At 37.2% G+C, this 16,896-nt stretch overlaps 1 protein-coding gene across 1 annotated transcript in view; it reads left to right on the top strand.

Moving 5' to 3' along the window:
* LOC137415093 (SH3 and cysteine-rich domain-containing protein 3-like) overlaps positions 1-16,896 on the top strand; it is a 101,994-nt gene that overhangs the window by 4,801 nt on the left and 80,297 nt on the right. The window contains exon 2 of the mRNA XM_078766019.1: positions 8,043-8,144. Within this exon, the coding sequence (XP_078622145.1) occupies positions 8,043-8,144 (102 nt within the window). The remainder of the gene's footprint in view (positions 1-8,042; positions 8,145-16,896) is intronic.

Below are 16,896 nucleotides of genomic sequence, written 5' to 3' on the forward strand. Positions count from 1 at the left end.
TTTGTTTTTTTCATGTATCAGCCCTTCTACACTTGATCGCAGCCGCTTGGCAGGTGGAGAAGCAGCCGGGGGGAAAGCCTCAGACATGGACGAAGACTGAGATTGGCATTCCTTGACTTCTCGTTTTTTCTGTCTTGTCTTGGCCTGCTCCAGTTTATTAGCATTCCATAAGGTCAGCCTACATGATTTATGGACACATTGTCTGCCGGGACCATTATCCCAATTGACTGTTGCATAAACGTCTCCGAACTTGTCAAGACCGCTCCATTACAGGGCTTTTTTCTTGAGATTTTCCCAACTCTCAACGGAGGTAACGACATCAGTGGCTTCATTGCAAAGCCCGCCACACTGGAGGACACACGGAACGGTGAAAAACAAGAAAATAGCAATTCACTAATCAGGACCTCAATTCCGTGGCCAGTATAGATTTAGCCAAAATAATGTGTTAATTCATGATCATATGTTCTCCCATTTAAAAGTTGCATTTTCGCTCTACTGGATGGTGGCCATCTTGGATTTCTGGGTCAAAATAATGTCATAACGTCAAACTAATGTCAGATTCGGAATCCTCGTGGTCAAATTACCCAAAAAAGTGTCTTTGTACTTGATTCTAGGTGTTCTGGTTCAAAACGTAATTTTTCAAGATGGTGCCGGCGGCCATCTTGGATTCGGGCCTCCGGCGAAAAATGCCGGGATTTTTGGGAGGGACATAGAGGCTATTTTTGTTATAAAATGTCAATAGAAGTCAAATCAATCGTCAAACCTTACTAGCCAGAAAATGGTCACGGAATTGAAGTTTTGGACCTAACTAACAGTAGACGTATTTTGATTCTGCTGTCACAGGATTATGTACTCAGGTAAGTTCTCAGAGGGAAGAACAGGTCGACATAAGAGCCAAATTACTTGATTGTCTTTTGTCCGACGATGCAGCAGAGTTGCCCAGCATCTTGTTCACCATTGTGCGGAATATATATATTTTTGTATGCAGTCGAGGCTCGTGGAAAAGGTAGAACGCCAAACGGATCAGTATGCAACAGAACAAAAAGAACAGTAGAGAGAGAGGGGGGAGTTGAAACACAAACAGCAGGGTTGAAGGCCAAGATAGAGGGAGACTTGGACCAATTAGAGGTGTAGGGAGGAATGAGGGGTAGGAGAGGATGCATGAGGTGGACAAGATGGATACAGAAGGAAAGGAAAAACTGGAAATTTGGAAGAAGGTGGGCTTGAGGGTGAGGTGAGGGGGTTGACGGGGGTAGGAAAGATCATGGTTTTGGATGGGGGATGATCTGAGATGGTGGTGAACAGCTGTGTTGAAGACTTGCAGGGAAGAATGAAATTGAAGAGGATGTGGAGGTTGGTTCCACCGGCAGGAAAAAAAAGAGGAAAAAATGAGTGCAGGTGAGCAGTGATCCTGGATTTAGGTCGTTTTACCAGAAGGAGGTTGTAGGTGGACCGTGTGAGCCTTGCTGATAACCTGAGGAGGACAAAGCACGGAAAGAGCAGAGGGTGCAAGAACAGAAAGGAGGGGGGTAGAAAATAGAGACGACCGACCTGTCTGCGATGGGAAAGTGATACGTCCGGAGATTTCAATAATCTTTAAGACCTTGGTTTCAACGGCATCAAGCTGAGCAAGATGTGATGCATGGGAGACAGAGGGGAGAGCAGTGCTCCATCAAGCTGTGGATGAAGGCCTTGTAGGTGGATAGGAGTTCAGGTTTGCCAAGGAAGGACTTTGTGTGATGGAGGATGCCCACTGCCCAGTCAGCGGCTGGCTTTGGAGGCCAACTTTGAAATGTGGTTTTCCCACGAAAGATCATGGCTTACAGCAAGACCCAGGAGTTTGAATGACTGATCTTCCTCAAGAGGATTCTTAAGAAATACCATGTATTGGAGGGTTTGTGAGACGGTTCTTTCAGAGAGAGAGAGAATGAGAGTGAGTGTGAGATTTGCCTCGATTCAGAGACACATTTCAAGTTTGTATAAAAAGTTTATGGCATCATTCCTGGGTATACAAAATTAATGCTTCCAACCAGTTGTGGGGAATGACCAGTCACGACACCCTACACCTACGAAAGTGATTTTTTTTTTAATCCCCAAAAATTCAAGTTTTTATCTTGCCAAAACGAAGTTTTTGCAAGATGTATCAGTCAGCTTGTATGTTTGTTTGTTTGTTTGTTTGTTTTTATCTTGCCAAAACGAAGTTTTTGCAAGATGTATCAGTCAGCTTGTATGTTTGTTTGTTTGTTATCTTGCCAAAACGAAGTTTTTGCAAGATGTATTAGTCAGCTTGTATGTTTGTTTGTTTTTTTGTTTGTGGTTAATCATTTTTTTTTCACGTTTAGATCACTCTGTAGACCACAGTTATTATTGGAAACTCCTGTAACTTCGCATATCAGAGTCCTATAGAGATACCCTTCAGCACACAAAATTTTGAAGGTCAAGGTCAAAGGTCAAGGTCACTTTGTGGTCAATCATGGAGGTCGACGAAACACTAATTTTTTAAGTAACTTTGATCGGATCGTCTCCAAACTTCATGGGAATCTAGTATATGGTCCGGCGCTCAGCTGATTAGTTTTTGGTGGCGATCGGCCTTGACCTTCATGGTTAGTGCTGGAGGTCGAAAATTATTGACCCCAAGGTCAAATTTTGAAATCGTAGGTACCATATCGAGTAATACCTCATATGAATGCCCTTGATGAGTGCTTCCCAGATCTGTAAACAGTTTGACGCTATGACGTCATTTGATGACGTCATGACGAAAAAACGGAATTTTCACATTTTGGCAAGATACGGTTCACCCTGTGGGTGACATATTTTTATTATCTTGCCAAAACGAAGTTTTTGCAAGATGTATTAGTCAGCTTGTATGTTTGTTTGTTTTTTTGTTTGTGGTTAATCATTTTTTTTCACGTTTAGATCACTCTATAGACCACAGTTATTATTGGAAACTCCTGTAACTTCGCATATCAGAGTCCTATAGAGATACCCTTCAGCACACAAAATTTTGAAGGTCAAGGTCAAAGGTCAAGGTCACTTTGTGGTCAATCATGGAGGTCGACGAAACACTAATTTTTTGAGTAACTTTGATCGGATCGCCTCCACCTTCATGGGAATCTAGTATATGGTCCGGCGCTCAGCTGATTAGTTTTTGGTGGCGATCGGCCTTGACCTTCATGGTTAGCGCTGGAGGTCGAAAATTATTGACCCCAAGGTCAAATTTTGAAATCGTAGGTACCATATCGAGTAATACCTCATATGAATGCCCTTGATGAGTGCTTCCCAGATCTGTAAACAGTTTGACGCTATGACGTCATTTGATGACGTCATGACGAAAAAACGGAATTTTCATGAAAAAATTATTTCCTCAGTTCTCATAAAAATCTTTCAATATTTCATGTGCGTTGGTCATGAAGACATACTATTCACCATACGAAATTATTAAGGTCAAGGTCAAAGGTCAAGGTCACTTTGCGGTCAATCATGGAGGTCAACGAAACCCTTATTTTTTGAGTAACTTTGATCTTATGATCTCCAAACTTGGTGGGTATATAGGGTGTGGTATGGCGCTCAGCTGATTAGTTTTTGGTGTCGATCGGCCTTGACCTTCAAGGTCATTTTGAAGGTCATTCAATTTTGACCAAAAGGTAAAATAGACAGATGCAGGGGCAAGATACGGTTCACCCTGTGGGTGACATATGTTTTTTTTTTGTTTTTTTGTTTTTTTGTTTGTGGTTAATCATTTTTTTTTCACGTTTAGATCACTCTGTAGACCACAGTTATTATTGGAAACTCCTGTAACTTCGCATATCAGAGTCCTATAGAGATACCCTTCAGCACACAAAATTTTGAAGGTCAAGGTCAAAGGTCAAGGTCACTTTGCGGTCAATCATGGAGGTCAACGAAACCCTTATTTTTTGAGTAACTTTGATCGGATCGTCTCCAAACTTCATGGGAATCTAGTATATGGTCCGGCGCTCAGCTGATTAGTTTTTGGTGGCGATCGGCCTTGACCTTCATGGTTAGCGCTGGAGGTCGAAAATTATTGACCCCAAGGTCAAATTACGAAACCCTTATTTTTTGAGTAACTTTGATCTTATGATCTCCAAACTTGGTGGGTATATAGGGTGTGGTATGGCGCTCAGTTGATTAGTTTTTGGTGTCGATCGGCCTTGACCTTCAAGGTCATTTTGAAGGTCATTCAATTTTGACCAAAAGGTAAAATTTTCAAGTTTCAGTTACCATATCGAGTAGTACCTCAAATTGAAGCCCTTGTTGAGTGCTTTCCAAACATATAACTAGTTTGACAATGTGACGTCATTTGACGGCGTTATGACGAAAAAACTGCACTTTTCATGTATATTGTATTGCTTTAGTTCGCATTGTTTAGGTCACTCTGTAGAGCACAGTTCCCTTTGGAAACTCTTGTAAGTTCGCATATCAGAGTCTTTTAGAGATACCCTTTAGCACACAAAATTATGAAGGTCAAGGTCAAAGGTCAAGGTCACTTTGCAGCCAATCATGGAGGTCGACGAAACACTAATTTTTTGAGTAACTTTGATCGGATCGTCTCCAAACTTCATGGGAATCTAGTATATGGTCCGGCGCTCAGCTGATTAGTTTTTGGTGGCGATCGGCCTTGACCTTCATGGTTAGCGCTGGAGGTCAAATTATTGACCCCAAGGTCAAATTTTGAAATCGTAGGTACCATATCGAGTAATACCTCATATGAATGCCCTTGATGAGTGCTTCCCAGATCTGTAAACAGTTTGACGCTATGACGTCATTTGATGACGTCATGACGAAAAAACGGAATTTTCATGAAAAAATTATTTCCTCAGTTCTCATCAAAATCTTTCAATATTTCATGTGCGTTGGTCATGAAGACATACTATTCACCATACGAAATTATTAAGGTCAAGGTCAAATGGCAAGATACGGTTCACCCTGTGGGTGACATATGTTCATTATCTTGCCAAAACGAAGTTTTTGCAAGATGTATTAGTCAGCTTGTATGTTTGTTTGTTTTTTTGTTTGTGGTTAATCATTTTTTTTCACGTTTAGATCACTCTGTAGACCACAGTTATTATTGGAAACTCCTGTAACTTCGCATATCAGAGTCCTATAGAGATACCCTTCAGCACACAAAATTTTGAAGGTCAAGGTCAAAGGTCAAGGTCACTTTGTGGTCAATCATGGAGGTCGACGAAACACTAATTTTTTGAGTAACTTTGATCGGATCGTCTCCAAACTTCATGGGAATCTAGTATATGGTCCGGCGCTCAGCTGATTAGTTTTTGGTGGCGATCGGCCTTGACCTTCATGGTTAGCGCTGGAGGTCGAAAATTATTGACCCCAAGGTCAAATTTTGAAATCGTAGGTACCATATCGAGTAATACCTCATATGAATGCCCTTGATGAGTGCTTCCCAGATCTGTAAACAGTTTGACGCTATGACGTCATTTGATGACGTCATGACGAAAAAACGGAATTTTCATGAAAAAATTATTTCCTCAGTTCTCATCAAAATCTTTCAATATTTCATGTGCGTTGGTCATGAAGACATACTATTCACCATACGAAATTATTAAGGTCAAGGTCAAAGGTCAAGGTCACTTTGCGGTCAATCATGGAGGTCAACGAAACCCTTATTTTTTGAGTAACTTTGATCTTATGATCTCCAAACTTGGTGGGTATATAGGGTGTGGTATGGCGCTCAGCTGATTAGTTTTTGGTGTCGATCGGCCTTGACCTTCAAGGTCATTTTGAAGGTCATTCAATTTTGACCAAAAGGTAAAATAGACAGATGCAGGGGCAAGATACGGTTCACCCTGTGGGTGACATATGTTCATTTTGTTTGTTTTTTTGTTTGTGGTTAATCATTTTTTTTTCACGTTTAGATCACTCTGTAGACCACAGTTATTATTGGAAACTCCTGTAACTTCGCAGATCAGAGTCCTATAGAGATACCCTTCAGCACACAAAATTTTGAAGGCCAAAGGTCAAAGGTCAAGGTCACTTTGCGGTCAATCATGGAGGTCAACGAAACCCTTATTTTTTGAGTAACTTTGATCTTATGATCTCCAAACTTGGTGGGTATATAGGGTGTGGTATGGCGCTCAGCTGATTAGTTTTTGGTGTCGATCGGCCTTGACCTTCAAGGTCATTTTGAAGGTCATTCAATTTTGACCAAAAGGTAAAATTTTCAAGTTTCAGTTACCATATCGAGTAGTACCTCAAATTGAAGCCCTTGTTGAGTGCTTTCCAAACATATAACTAGTTTGACAATGTGACGTCATTTGACGGCGTTATGACGAAAAAACTGCACTTTTCATGTATATTGTATTGCTTTAGTTCGCATTGTTTAGGTCACTCTGTAGAGCACAGTTCCCTTTGGAAACTCTTGTAAGTTCGCATATCAGAGTCTTTTAGAGATACCCTTTAGCACACAAAATTATGAAGGTCAAGGTCAAAGGTCAAGGTCACTTTGCGGCCAATCATGGAGGTCGACGAAACACTAATTTTTTGAGTAACTTTGATCGGATCGTCTCCAAACTTCATGGGAATCTAGTATATGGTCCGGCGCTCAGCTGATTAGTTTTTGGTGGCGATCGGCCTTGACCTTCATGGTTAGCGCTGGAGGTCGAAAATTATTGACCCCAAGGTCAAATTTTGAAATCGTAGGTACCATATCGAGTAATACCTCATATGAATGCCCTTGATGAGTGCTTCCCAGATCTGTAAACAGTTTGACGCTATGACGTCATTTGATGACGTCATGACGAAAAAACGGAATTTTCACATTTTGGCAAGATACGGTTCACCCTGTGGGTGACATATGTTTTTTTGTTTTTTTGTTTGTGGTTAATCATTTTTTCATATGTTTGTCTGTTTGTCTGTTTGTTTGTTTTTTTGTTTGTGGTTAATCTTTTTTTTTTCACGTTTAGATCACTCTGTAGACCACAGTTATTATTGGAAACTCCTGTAACTTCGCATATCAGAGTCCTATAGAGATACCCTTCAGCACACAAAATTTTGAAGGTCAAGGTCAAAGGTCAAGGTCACTTTGTGGTCAATCATGGAGGTCAACGAAACCCTTATTTTTTGAGTAACTTTGATCGGATCGTCTCCAAACTTCATGGGAATCTAGTATATGGTCCGGCGCTCAGCTGATTAGTTTTTGGTGGCGATCGGCCTTGACCTTCATGGTTAGCGCTGGAGGTCGAAAATTATTGACCCCAAGGTCAAATTTTGAAATCGTAGGTACCATATCGAGTAATACCTCATATGAATGCCCTTGATGAGTGCTTCCCAGATCTGTAAACAGTTTGACGCTATGACGTCATTTGATGACGTCATGACGAAAAAACGGAATTTTCATGAAAAAATTATTTCCTCAGTTCTCATCAAAATCTTTCAATATTTCATGTGCGTTGGTCATGAAGACATACTATTCACCATACGAAATTATTAAGGTCAAGGTCAAATGGCAAGATACGGTTCACCCTGTGGGTGACATATGTTCATTTTATTTTCTTTTATTGTTTTCAAAAATTTAAAATAAAAAAATTTTTGCAGTTTTTTTTTCATCCCCCCCCCCCCCCCCCCCCGTTAAACACTTGCAGATACTCACTGACGAACCTCTGAAAGTTTAACAAAGATCCATTCAGCCATCTCCAAGAAAAATGCGACAAACACACAGACACACAAATGGCTCTCTTGCAGTACAGGTTATGTGACAAACACTTTTTCAATTGACATCGAGGCTCATTTAAGAGCTGAACGATAGTTGTAAAAACAGAGGGGCAAAGGGGTAACAAACAGAGAAGGGGAATAGTGGGCAAAATAAAAAAAAATCCAATGCCGAAAGGGTTGGAAAGTGTTGGAGTGTTTGAAAGCTCAGATGTGTGAGTGCATGGCCGGCACTTCAATTGGCTGTAGTAATAGAATCTCTGTTGGCAATCAGCACAGTGTTATACTGTAACATACTTGATCCACTGATTTCTTTTCTCATCCCCTCTCCTGTTCCACTTGTGCATTTGCAGAGTGTCAGCCACTCATCGACCTTCATGGCTGGATATGACAAAGAGAGAGAACCTCTCCACAAAGTATCCCATGAACTTCTTAATAAAAAACGCCTTTCATTTGTAAGTCACAATATTGAGTTTCCTACTCTACAATTACTTGTTTTGTATTCAGTTCTCCTTGTGTTAACCTCACATCGCGTATAGCAGCTTGAATGTCCTGCTGAACCATTTGATGTATCATTCAGGTCTACACACTCGCTGCTCAAAAGGATATTTATTTATTCCATTTTCCAAAAGTATAACCATACATCTCCTACAAATCAGAATATAGACAAGAAAAAACACAACTATGCTGATACCGTGAAATGGGGTGCATAGGGACAGCAAGATGAATAGGGACACAAACTGAAAAAAAGTTCGGAAACTTTTTTCGCTGAAAATTGATGACCATACTGATTTGTTGATATTTGGGTTGAAAGTGTTCTCTTATTTTTTTTAAAAGCAACTTATAGTCCCTATTAACCCCATATATGGGTTAAATAGGAATAAATAGGATTTTTATGGCTGTCCCTATTCACCCCGTTTTACGGGTGAATAGGGACAGTCACTAATACAAAAAAATATCCCTGGTGTTGGGCTAGTGGCTAGGGTGCCGGCTTAGGATCCTAGGATCCTGGGTTCGAAACCCGGTCGATTGCTGAATTAACGCCAGGGGGGTTGACTCAGCCTGTCATCCTTCCGAGGTCGGCTAATTGAGTACCAGTTCACTGGTAATTCCCTGTTTGTCGTGAAAGGCGGCAAAAAGGGTTGGCGTCAGGAAGGGCATCCGGCCGTAAAACATTGCTTCAAATAGGGGACCGAAAAACAACAACAACCACGGTTCCCGAAAAAGGCCAACCCCCGCTTTGCGGGGAAAAATGGCCTCTAAAGGTGGTTATTTTTTTTTTTTTTACTAATACAAAAAATAATAATCAAGAAAGAGGGACAGTTTGGAGAAACTTTTTATCCCATATTTTTTTTCATTGGCACCGTGCTTTATATTATGGGTGCATATTGACCCTTCTCTCCCCATCTTGTCTTCCGCTCCCTCTTTTTAGATATTTTGTTTGTCTGGTTCATTTGTTTCTGAAGTAAATGTTAGCTCTTTCAAGAGCCTCGATTCAGTATTTAAAAAAAAAAAAAAATTATGTGCATCCATCTGAGCTATCAATTTAGCAATAAGTTGGAAACTCAGGATTGTTTCTTGATTATTTTTTTTTTTGTATTAGTGACTGTCCCTGTTCACCCGTAAAACGGGGTGAACAGGGACAGCCATAAAAATCCTATTTATTCCTATTTAACCCATATATGGGACTATAAGCTAATAAGCTAATAGGGCTAATAGGGACTATAAGTTGCTTTTTAAAAAAACAAGAGAACACTTCAACCCAAATATCAACAAATCAGTATGGTTATCAATTTTCAGCGAAAAAAGTTTCCGAACTTTTTTTCAGTTTGTGTCCCTAGTCACCTTGCTGTCCCTATGCACCCAATTTCACGGTACATAATATTGGTGACATCATCACAACTGTTGCAATCAGTATGTGGTGCAGCAGGACTCGTTTTGACGAGATAAACTGATTTATCTAGAACGGCAATCGGTAGAGAGCATACCTCTGCCAGGTGAACAGTTTGCGTTTTGTATCCCACTGATAGGCCGGATCTGGATCCGGACCTGAACCAAAATCGAATCGGCTTGTTTGTGTCACCTAACCAACTCATCCACCAAGTTTTGTCATTATTCATCCATAACTTTTTGGGATATCCTCTTTTATATTATTTTGGCCCCATCTCTCAATAGTGAAGAATGGCGTCAGGAAGGGCATCCGACCATAAAACATTGCCTCAAACAGGGAACCATGATTGTCATGGGGCCCGCAAGGCTAACCCCCGCTCTAGCGGGGAAAATGGCCTTAAAACGATCATTCATTCATTCATTCTCAATAGTGAAAAATCACTTTTAAAAATTTAAATCTCAGATCCGGATTCAGATATTCACTGGAATTGAACCAATTCGACCTTGTCACAAACCCAACCTGTTCAGCAAGTTTCATCCAAATCAGTCCATAACTTTTTGAGATATCCTGCTCACAACCAAACAGACAGAGGTGCGTGAAAACATAACCTCCCTCCACCTTCGATGGCGCAGGTAAAGGGTTTGTGAAATGCTGCCATGTGGTGTGGGTCCTGCATGTAGCATGTAGCAATGTCCTCTTCTGCCATATTTTGGAGAGGACGTTAAATTTATTATTCCATCTTTAATCACTTACTAGGGTATGTCTACATATGGTACATACCATGACGTCTCAGGTATGTACAAGAAAATAGAAAGGTATGGACAAGAACAAAAGGATCCTCTTCTATATTTCCATTTGCTTCACATTCAACCCTTTTCCTTATTTTCCTTGCATAATGTGGACAATTGCCTCATAGATGTACATAATGCGTAATATTTGTTGTATACAATGTGATGTCCTTCCAAGTGTTCGCTTTTAATCGGACTCGAGCATCTTTGAAAGAATCTGCACTGAAATCGGAGATTCGTCGGACGTCGCTTGTCGTGGAAAAAATAATGGGCCATGAAAAGTGCATCGACAATTTTCCACCTCCTTCATCAAATTCTAAAAATCTCCGAGACATGTATTATTCATGACAAAATTCTGGAGATCCAGGTCTAGTCAGGTTCACTATGTTTTTTCGTTCAAAATCATGGTAGATTAGCAAACCTATACATTTTTGGAAACGTTATTACATGGAAAATCTGAAAATCAATGTTTACATTTGCCAATTCCGACCAATTCGATTCGACCAATTCGACCAATTCGACCAATCGACCAATTCCATTCGACCAATTCGACCATTCGACCATTGGACCAATCGCTTCGATCGACCATTCGACCATTCGATCGATTCGATTCGATTCGATTCATCGAATTCGATTCGATCGACCATTCGACCAATTCGATTTGCCAATCAATTTGACCGACCTTTGCTTGTGTGGAACGGACTGTGAAAACGATGCGGACTATATTGTCGGATACGACACACAGGACGGTGATGACGAACTCTAAATGGCATATTCTGTAATCGTGTATGTTTGATGCCATTGACTGCCTGTGTATATTTTGTCATTGACCGCCTGTGTAGATGTGAAGTTATACTGACTGCATGTGTATATATGATTTTGCTGACTGCCTGTGTATGTTTGGTGATATGAATTATTGTGACACATTTTGATGTTATTAACTGCCTGTACAAAATGATAACATGTATTTGATTATGCAACTTATCGCGAATATAAAGACAGTATTTTGCAATTCAAAACCTTTGATTCGCGTCTTACCATTCCCCATAGCACTAATTTGATACTTTCATTGGATTCCTTGTCCCTGAAAATATAGGTTTAGTATATTTTAAAAAGTTTTTAGGGTAATTAGAGGCAGAAATAGAACAAAATATGTATTTTACAGTGGCCATTTTGAAAATCCAAAATGGCCGCCATACAGGTATCTCTCCAAATGCAAACATTGATTTTTAGTTTCCTTATGCTATAACCTTTCCAAAAATGTATAGGTTTGCTAATCTACCATGATTTTGAAGGAAATATAATTTATTGACAGTGAACCTGACTGGTCTTCGAAGGATGACTTCCAGAGGGAGAAGGTCATCCAGACTCAGGGGTGTTGTGCTTAGAGTGTCTGCTCTGAATCTGGGAGGATGGTGGTTCGATTCTGAGCCTGTCTGGGTCACACAAAAGACTAAAAATGTTGCCTCCTTCTTTGACAACTCGGCATTTAGAGCCTGCTGTGTCTGTGTGCGCATAATTTGTGTAATTTGTGTAATTTGAGGCGGGGATTGAGCAGGGAAGCTCTCTCAACCCACTCATGTTTATCATGATGATGGAGTTGGTAAGCAGGAAGGTTAAACATGAACAGTTCTGGGGAGGACGTTGTATGCGGACAAGCTGACTGTTGTAGCGCAGAGTAAGCGGGAGATGTAGTACGCACTGAGGGAGTGGAATGACGCATTCTGGAAATGTGGATTGAAGATGAGTATGGAGGGGATGGAGGTAATGTGGGTCGGGCAGCAGAGAAAGGAAATTAATATCAGGTCAGAGGGGAAGATCAGACAATAAAATGGGTTTGACGATCTGTGGGGAACCGTCCACAACTTTTTGAAACATCATGCTATATATCTGTGTTGGTCCCATCTCTCAATGGTGATGAATCACTTAAAAAATAAATAAAAAATAAAAAAATTCTCTGTTCGGGATTCGGATCTTCACCAAAATCTGATCATTTTGGCCTTATCACATACCCAAGCTCTCCACCAAATTTCGTCTGAATCCATCCACTACCTTTTGAGATTTCCTGCTCACAGACAAACAAACAGATAGACAGACAGACAGGGGTTAAAACAACCTATGCTGGCAGAGATAAAAACAAAAAAAAAGGTTTTCAAAATAAATAAACACATCCTTTCCTACACCCGAAATAGCAATGTAAACAATGAGAAATAGAACAAAAAATATAAGCAGTGTTTTTTAGAATAAAAAGCAGTATAAAAAAGCTTATAAAAATATAAGCAATATTTTTTAAAATAAAAAGCAGTATGGAAAGCAGTATAAATAAATAGTCAAAAACCTTATATAAATATAAGCAGTATTTTTTAAAATAAAAAGCAGTATAAAAAAGCTTATAAGAATATAAGCAGTATTTTTTTAAATAAAAAGCAGTTTAAAAAAGCTTATAAAAATATAAGCGGTATTTTTTTAAAATAAAAAGCAGTATAAAAAAGCTTATAAAAATATAAATAGTATTTAAAAAAATAAAAAGTGGTATAAAAAGCTTATAAAAATATAAGCAGTATTTTTTAAAATAAAAGGCAGGTTAGAAAATCTTATGAAAATATAAGCAGTATTTTTTAAAATAAAAAGCAGTATAAAAAAGCTTATAAAAATATATACAGTATTTTTTAAAATAAAAAGCAGTATAAAAAAGCTTATAAAAATATATACAGTATTTTTTAAAATAAAAAGCAGTATTAAAAAGCTTATAAAAATATAAGCAGTATTTTTTAAAATAAAAAGCAGTATTAAAAAAGCTTATAAAAATAGAAATAGTATTTTTTAAAATAAAAGCAGTATAAAAAAGCTTATAAAAATATAAGCGGTATTTTTTTAAAATAAAAAGCAGTATAAAAAAGCTTATAAAAATATAAATAGTATTTAAAAAAATAAAAAGTGGTATAAAAAGCTTATAAAAATATAAGCAGTATTTTTTAAAATAAAAGGCAGGTTAGAAAATCTTATGAAAATATAAGCAGTATTTTTTAAAATAAAAAGCAGTATAAAAAAGCTTATAAAAATATATACAGTATTTTTTAAAATAAAAAGCAGTATAAAAAAGCTTATAAAATATAAGCAGTATTTTTTTAAATAAAAAGCAGTATAAAAAAGCTTATAAAAATATAAATAGTATTTTTTAAAATAAAAGCAGTATAAAAAAAGCTTATAAAAATATAAGCAGTATTTTTTAAAATAAAAGGCAGGTTAGAAAAGCTTATAAAAATATAAGCAGTATTTTTTAAAATAAAAAGCAGTATAAAAAAGCTTATAAAAATATCTACAGTATTTAAAAAAAATAAAAAGCAGTATAAAAAAGCTTATAAAAATATATACAGTATTTTTTAAAATAAAAAGCAGTATAAAAAAGCTTATAAAAATATATACAGTATTTGTTATAAATAAAAAGCTATAAAAAAGCTTATAAAAATATAAGCAGTATTTTTTAGAATAAAAAGCAGTATAAAAAAGCTTATAAAAATATAAGCAAAATTTTTAAAAATAAAAAACTATGAAAAGCAGTATAAATAAATAGTCAAAAACCTTATATAAATATAAGCAGTATTTTTAAAAATAAAAAGCAGTATAAAAAAGCTTATAAAAATATAAGCAGTAATTTTTTTAAATAAAAAGCAGTTTTTAAAAGCTTATAAAAATATAAGCAGTATTTTTTTAAATGAAAAGCAGTATAAAAAAGCTTATAAAAATATAAGCAGTATTTTTTTGGAATAAAAAGCAGTTTTAAAAAGCTTATAAAAATATAAGCAGTATTTTTTTAAAATAAAAAGCAGTATAAAAAAGCTTTTAAAAATATATACAGTATTTTTTTAAATAAAAAGCAGTATAAAAAGCTTATAAAAATATAAGCAGTATTTTTAAAAATAAAAGGCAGTTTAGTAAAGCTTATAAAAATATAAGCAGTATTTTTTAAAATAAAAAGCAGTATAAAAAAGCTTATAAAAATATATACAGTATTTTTTAAAATAAAAAGCAGTATAAAAAAGCTTATAAAAAATATAAACTATTTTTTAGAATAAAAAGCAGTATAAAAAAGCTTATAAAAATATCAGCAGTTTTTTTTTTTGAATAAAAAGCAGTTTAAAAAGGCTTATAAAAATATAAGCAGTATTTTTTTTAAATAAAAAGCAGTATAAAAAAGCTTATAAAAATATAAATAGTATTTTTAAAATAAAAAGCAGTATAAAAAGCTTATAAAAATGTAAGCAGTATTTTTTTAAATAAAAAGCAGTATAAAAAAGCTTATAAAAATATATACAGTATTTTTTAAAATAAAAAGCAGTATAAAAAAGCTTATAAAAAATATAAACAGTATTTTTTAAAATAAAAAGCAGTATAAAAAAGCTTATAAAATATAAGCAGTATTTTTTAAAATAAAAAGCAGTATAAAAAAGCTTATAAAAATATAAATAGTATTTTTAAAATAAAAAGCAGTATAAAAAGCTTATAAAAATATAAGCAGTATTTTTTAAAATAAAAGGCAGTTTAGAAAAGCTTATAAAAATATAAGCAGTATTTTTTTAAATAAAAAGCAGTATAAAAAAGCTTATAAAAATATATACAGTATTTTTTAAAATAAAAAGCAGTATAAAAAAGCTTATAAAAATATATACAGTATTTTTTAAAATAAAAAGCAGTATAAAAAGGCTTATAAAAATATAAGCAGTATCCATCCAACTAAAGAACTAGAGGTTCCAGGGAACCTGAACTCAACTGGTCTCTATCAATATGGTTAGAATATGCATAATAGATCCACAAACTATATCGTTTTTATGTGCTAAAAATATATGACAAAAATTGATTTTCAATATGGCCGCCCTGCCGCGCCCATTTTTGGGCGTGCAACGCCCAAATGCAATCCCAAACTAGTTTATGTCTTAAAGATGCTGCATAACAAGTTTCATCAAACTTAATCAATATTTGTGACTTTTAGAGCGTCGACGTCGAATTGTTTACAGACAGACAGACAGACCGACAGACGACAGACGGACGACGGACACTGGGTGTCGACAAAAACTCAGCTGGACATAGTCCAGTTGAGTTAATAAACCGACCACAAAAGCATTAACTACGTCCTCTTCGCATGCAACACCCTCTCCAAAGCCTTGTCCTTGGATGCTGTTATTTCCAGAAATCTAAAGCACATGACAATTTCACTCCAGAAAATGGCAATAAAGAGTGCAGAGTTCCACAGCCGCACATCTGCATTTCCATAGGGCCATTGTTGTCGCATTCAAGATCTTCCAAAAATACAACCTTCTGAAAAGATGAACTGACGCACACACCCCATGTGTGATTATATCGTCAAAGGAATAATGGTATTCAGGTGACCAGGCCATCTTGCATGGACGACGATAATACCCCAGGTATGCCGATTATGGATGCATCACTGTGCCACTCAGCCACGCATTACACATGTGAATCACAAAGGAAGCATTCCATTAAGATGCAGCCATGCCAGGTCACTGTGACTTCCTGATATGGAGGAAAGTGAAATGGACCACCAAATTACCGAACATCTCTCACTTGTCATATTTCCTTTTGTGCAAACTTGATGATTACGCAGAGCTCGAGACTTGAGTGATTACAACAAACTGGCATCACTCAAATTATTGATGTAATTTTACATAATAAGAAGCTTAAACAGATGAGGGAAAAAACGATAAGGATGAGGGGGAATCAAATGTTATGGCCTTGACAGCCTGAACTCAAACAAATCCCAACCCCTGCAAAATTGGGCCGATGTTGAACCGAACCGACAAACCCACCGACTGTGACCGTCACCAATCAATCTCAGGTGACATGTGCGACCAAGACTATTTGAAGCAACAAGGGAAGATCCGGACAACCTATATCTCTCTTCACCTTTTATTTTTTTTAATACAAGGTCTAGGCTCGTGGAAGAGCAAGTACACTGAACCAATCAGGACGCAGCAGAACAAAAGCGAAAGTAGAGAGAGGGTGAACAACAACAGCAGGTTTGAAGGACAAATAGTGGGAGACTTGGACAAATAAGGCAACTGGGGAGGGAAGAGGACTAAGGGGAGGATGTATGAGGTGGACAACATGGATGCAGAAGCAAACTCTCAGGAAAGAAAAACTGGAAATTTGGAAGAGGATGGGCTTGAGGGTGGAGGAGGCAATGGGTGTTAATGAGGGTAGAAAAGATCACGGTTTTGAATGGGGAATGGTCTGAGATGGTGGTGAACACCTCTCGTGAAGACCTGGAGGGCCGAATGAGATTGAAAAGAATGTGAAATTTGGTTCCACATGTGGGGAAAAAGAGGAATGAATGAATGGAGGTGACCAGTGGTTCTGGATTTATGTAGTTTTACCAGAAGAGGGTTGATGGGGGACCATGTGAGTCCTGCACAAACCGGGGTGGGATGGGGGAGGACAAAGCACACAAAGAGCAGAGGGTACACGACCAGCAAGGAGGTGGTAGAACACCGAGTCCACCGACCTGTCTGC

The sequence above is a fragment of the Myxine glutinosa genome, chromosome 12 (genome assembly GCF_964187855.1).
Source record: "Myxine glutinosa chromosome 12, kmMyxGlut1.1, whole genome shotgun sequence".
Classification (NCBI taxonomy): Eukaryota; Metazoa; Chordata; class Myxini; order Myxiniformes; family Myxinidae; genus Myxine; species Myxine glutinosa.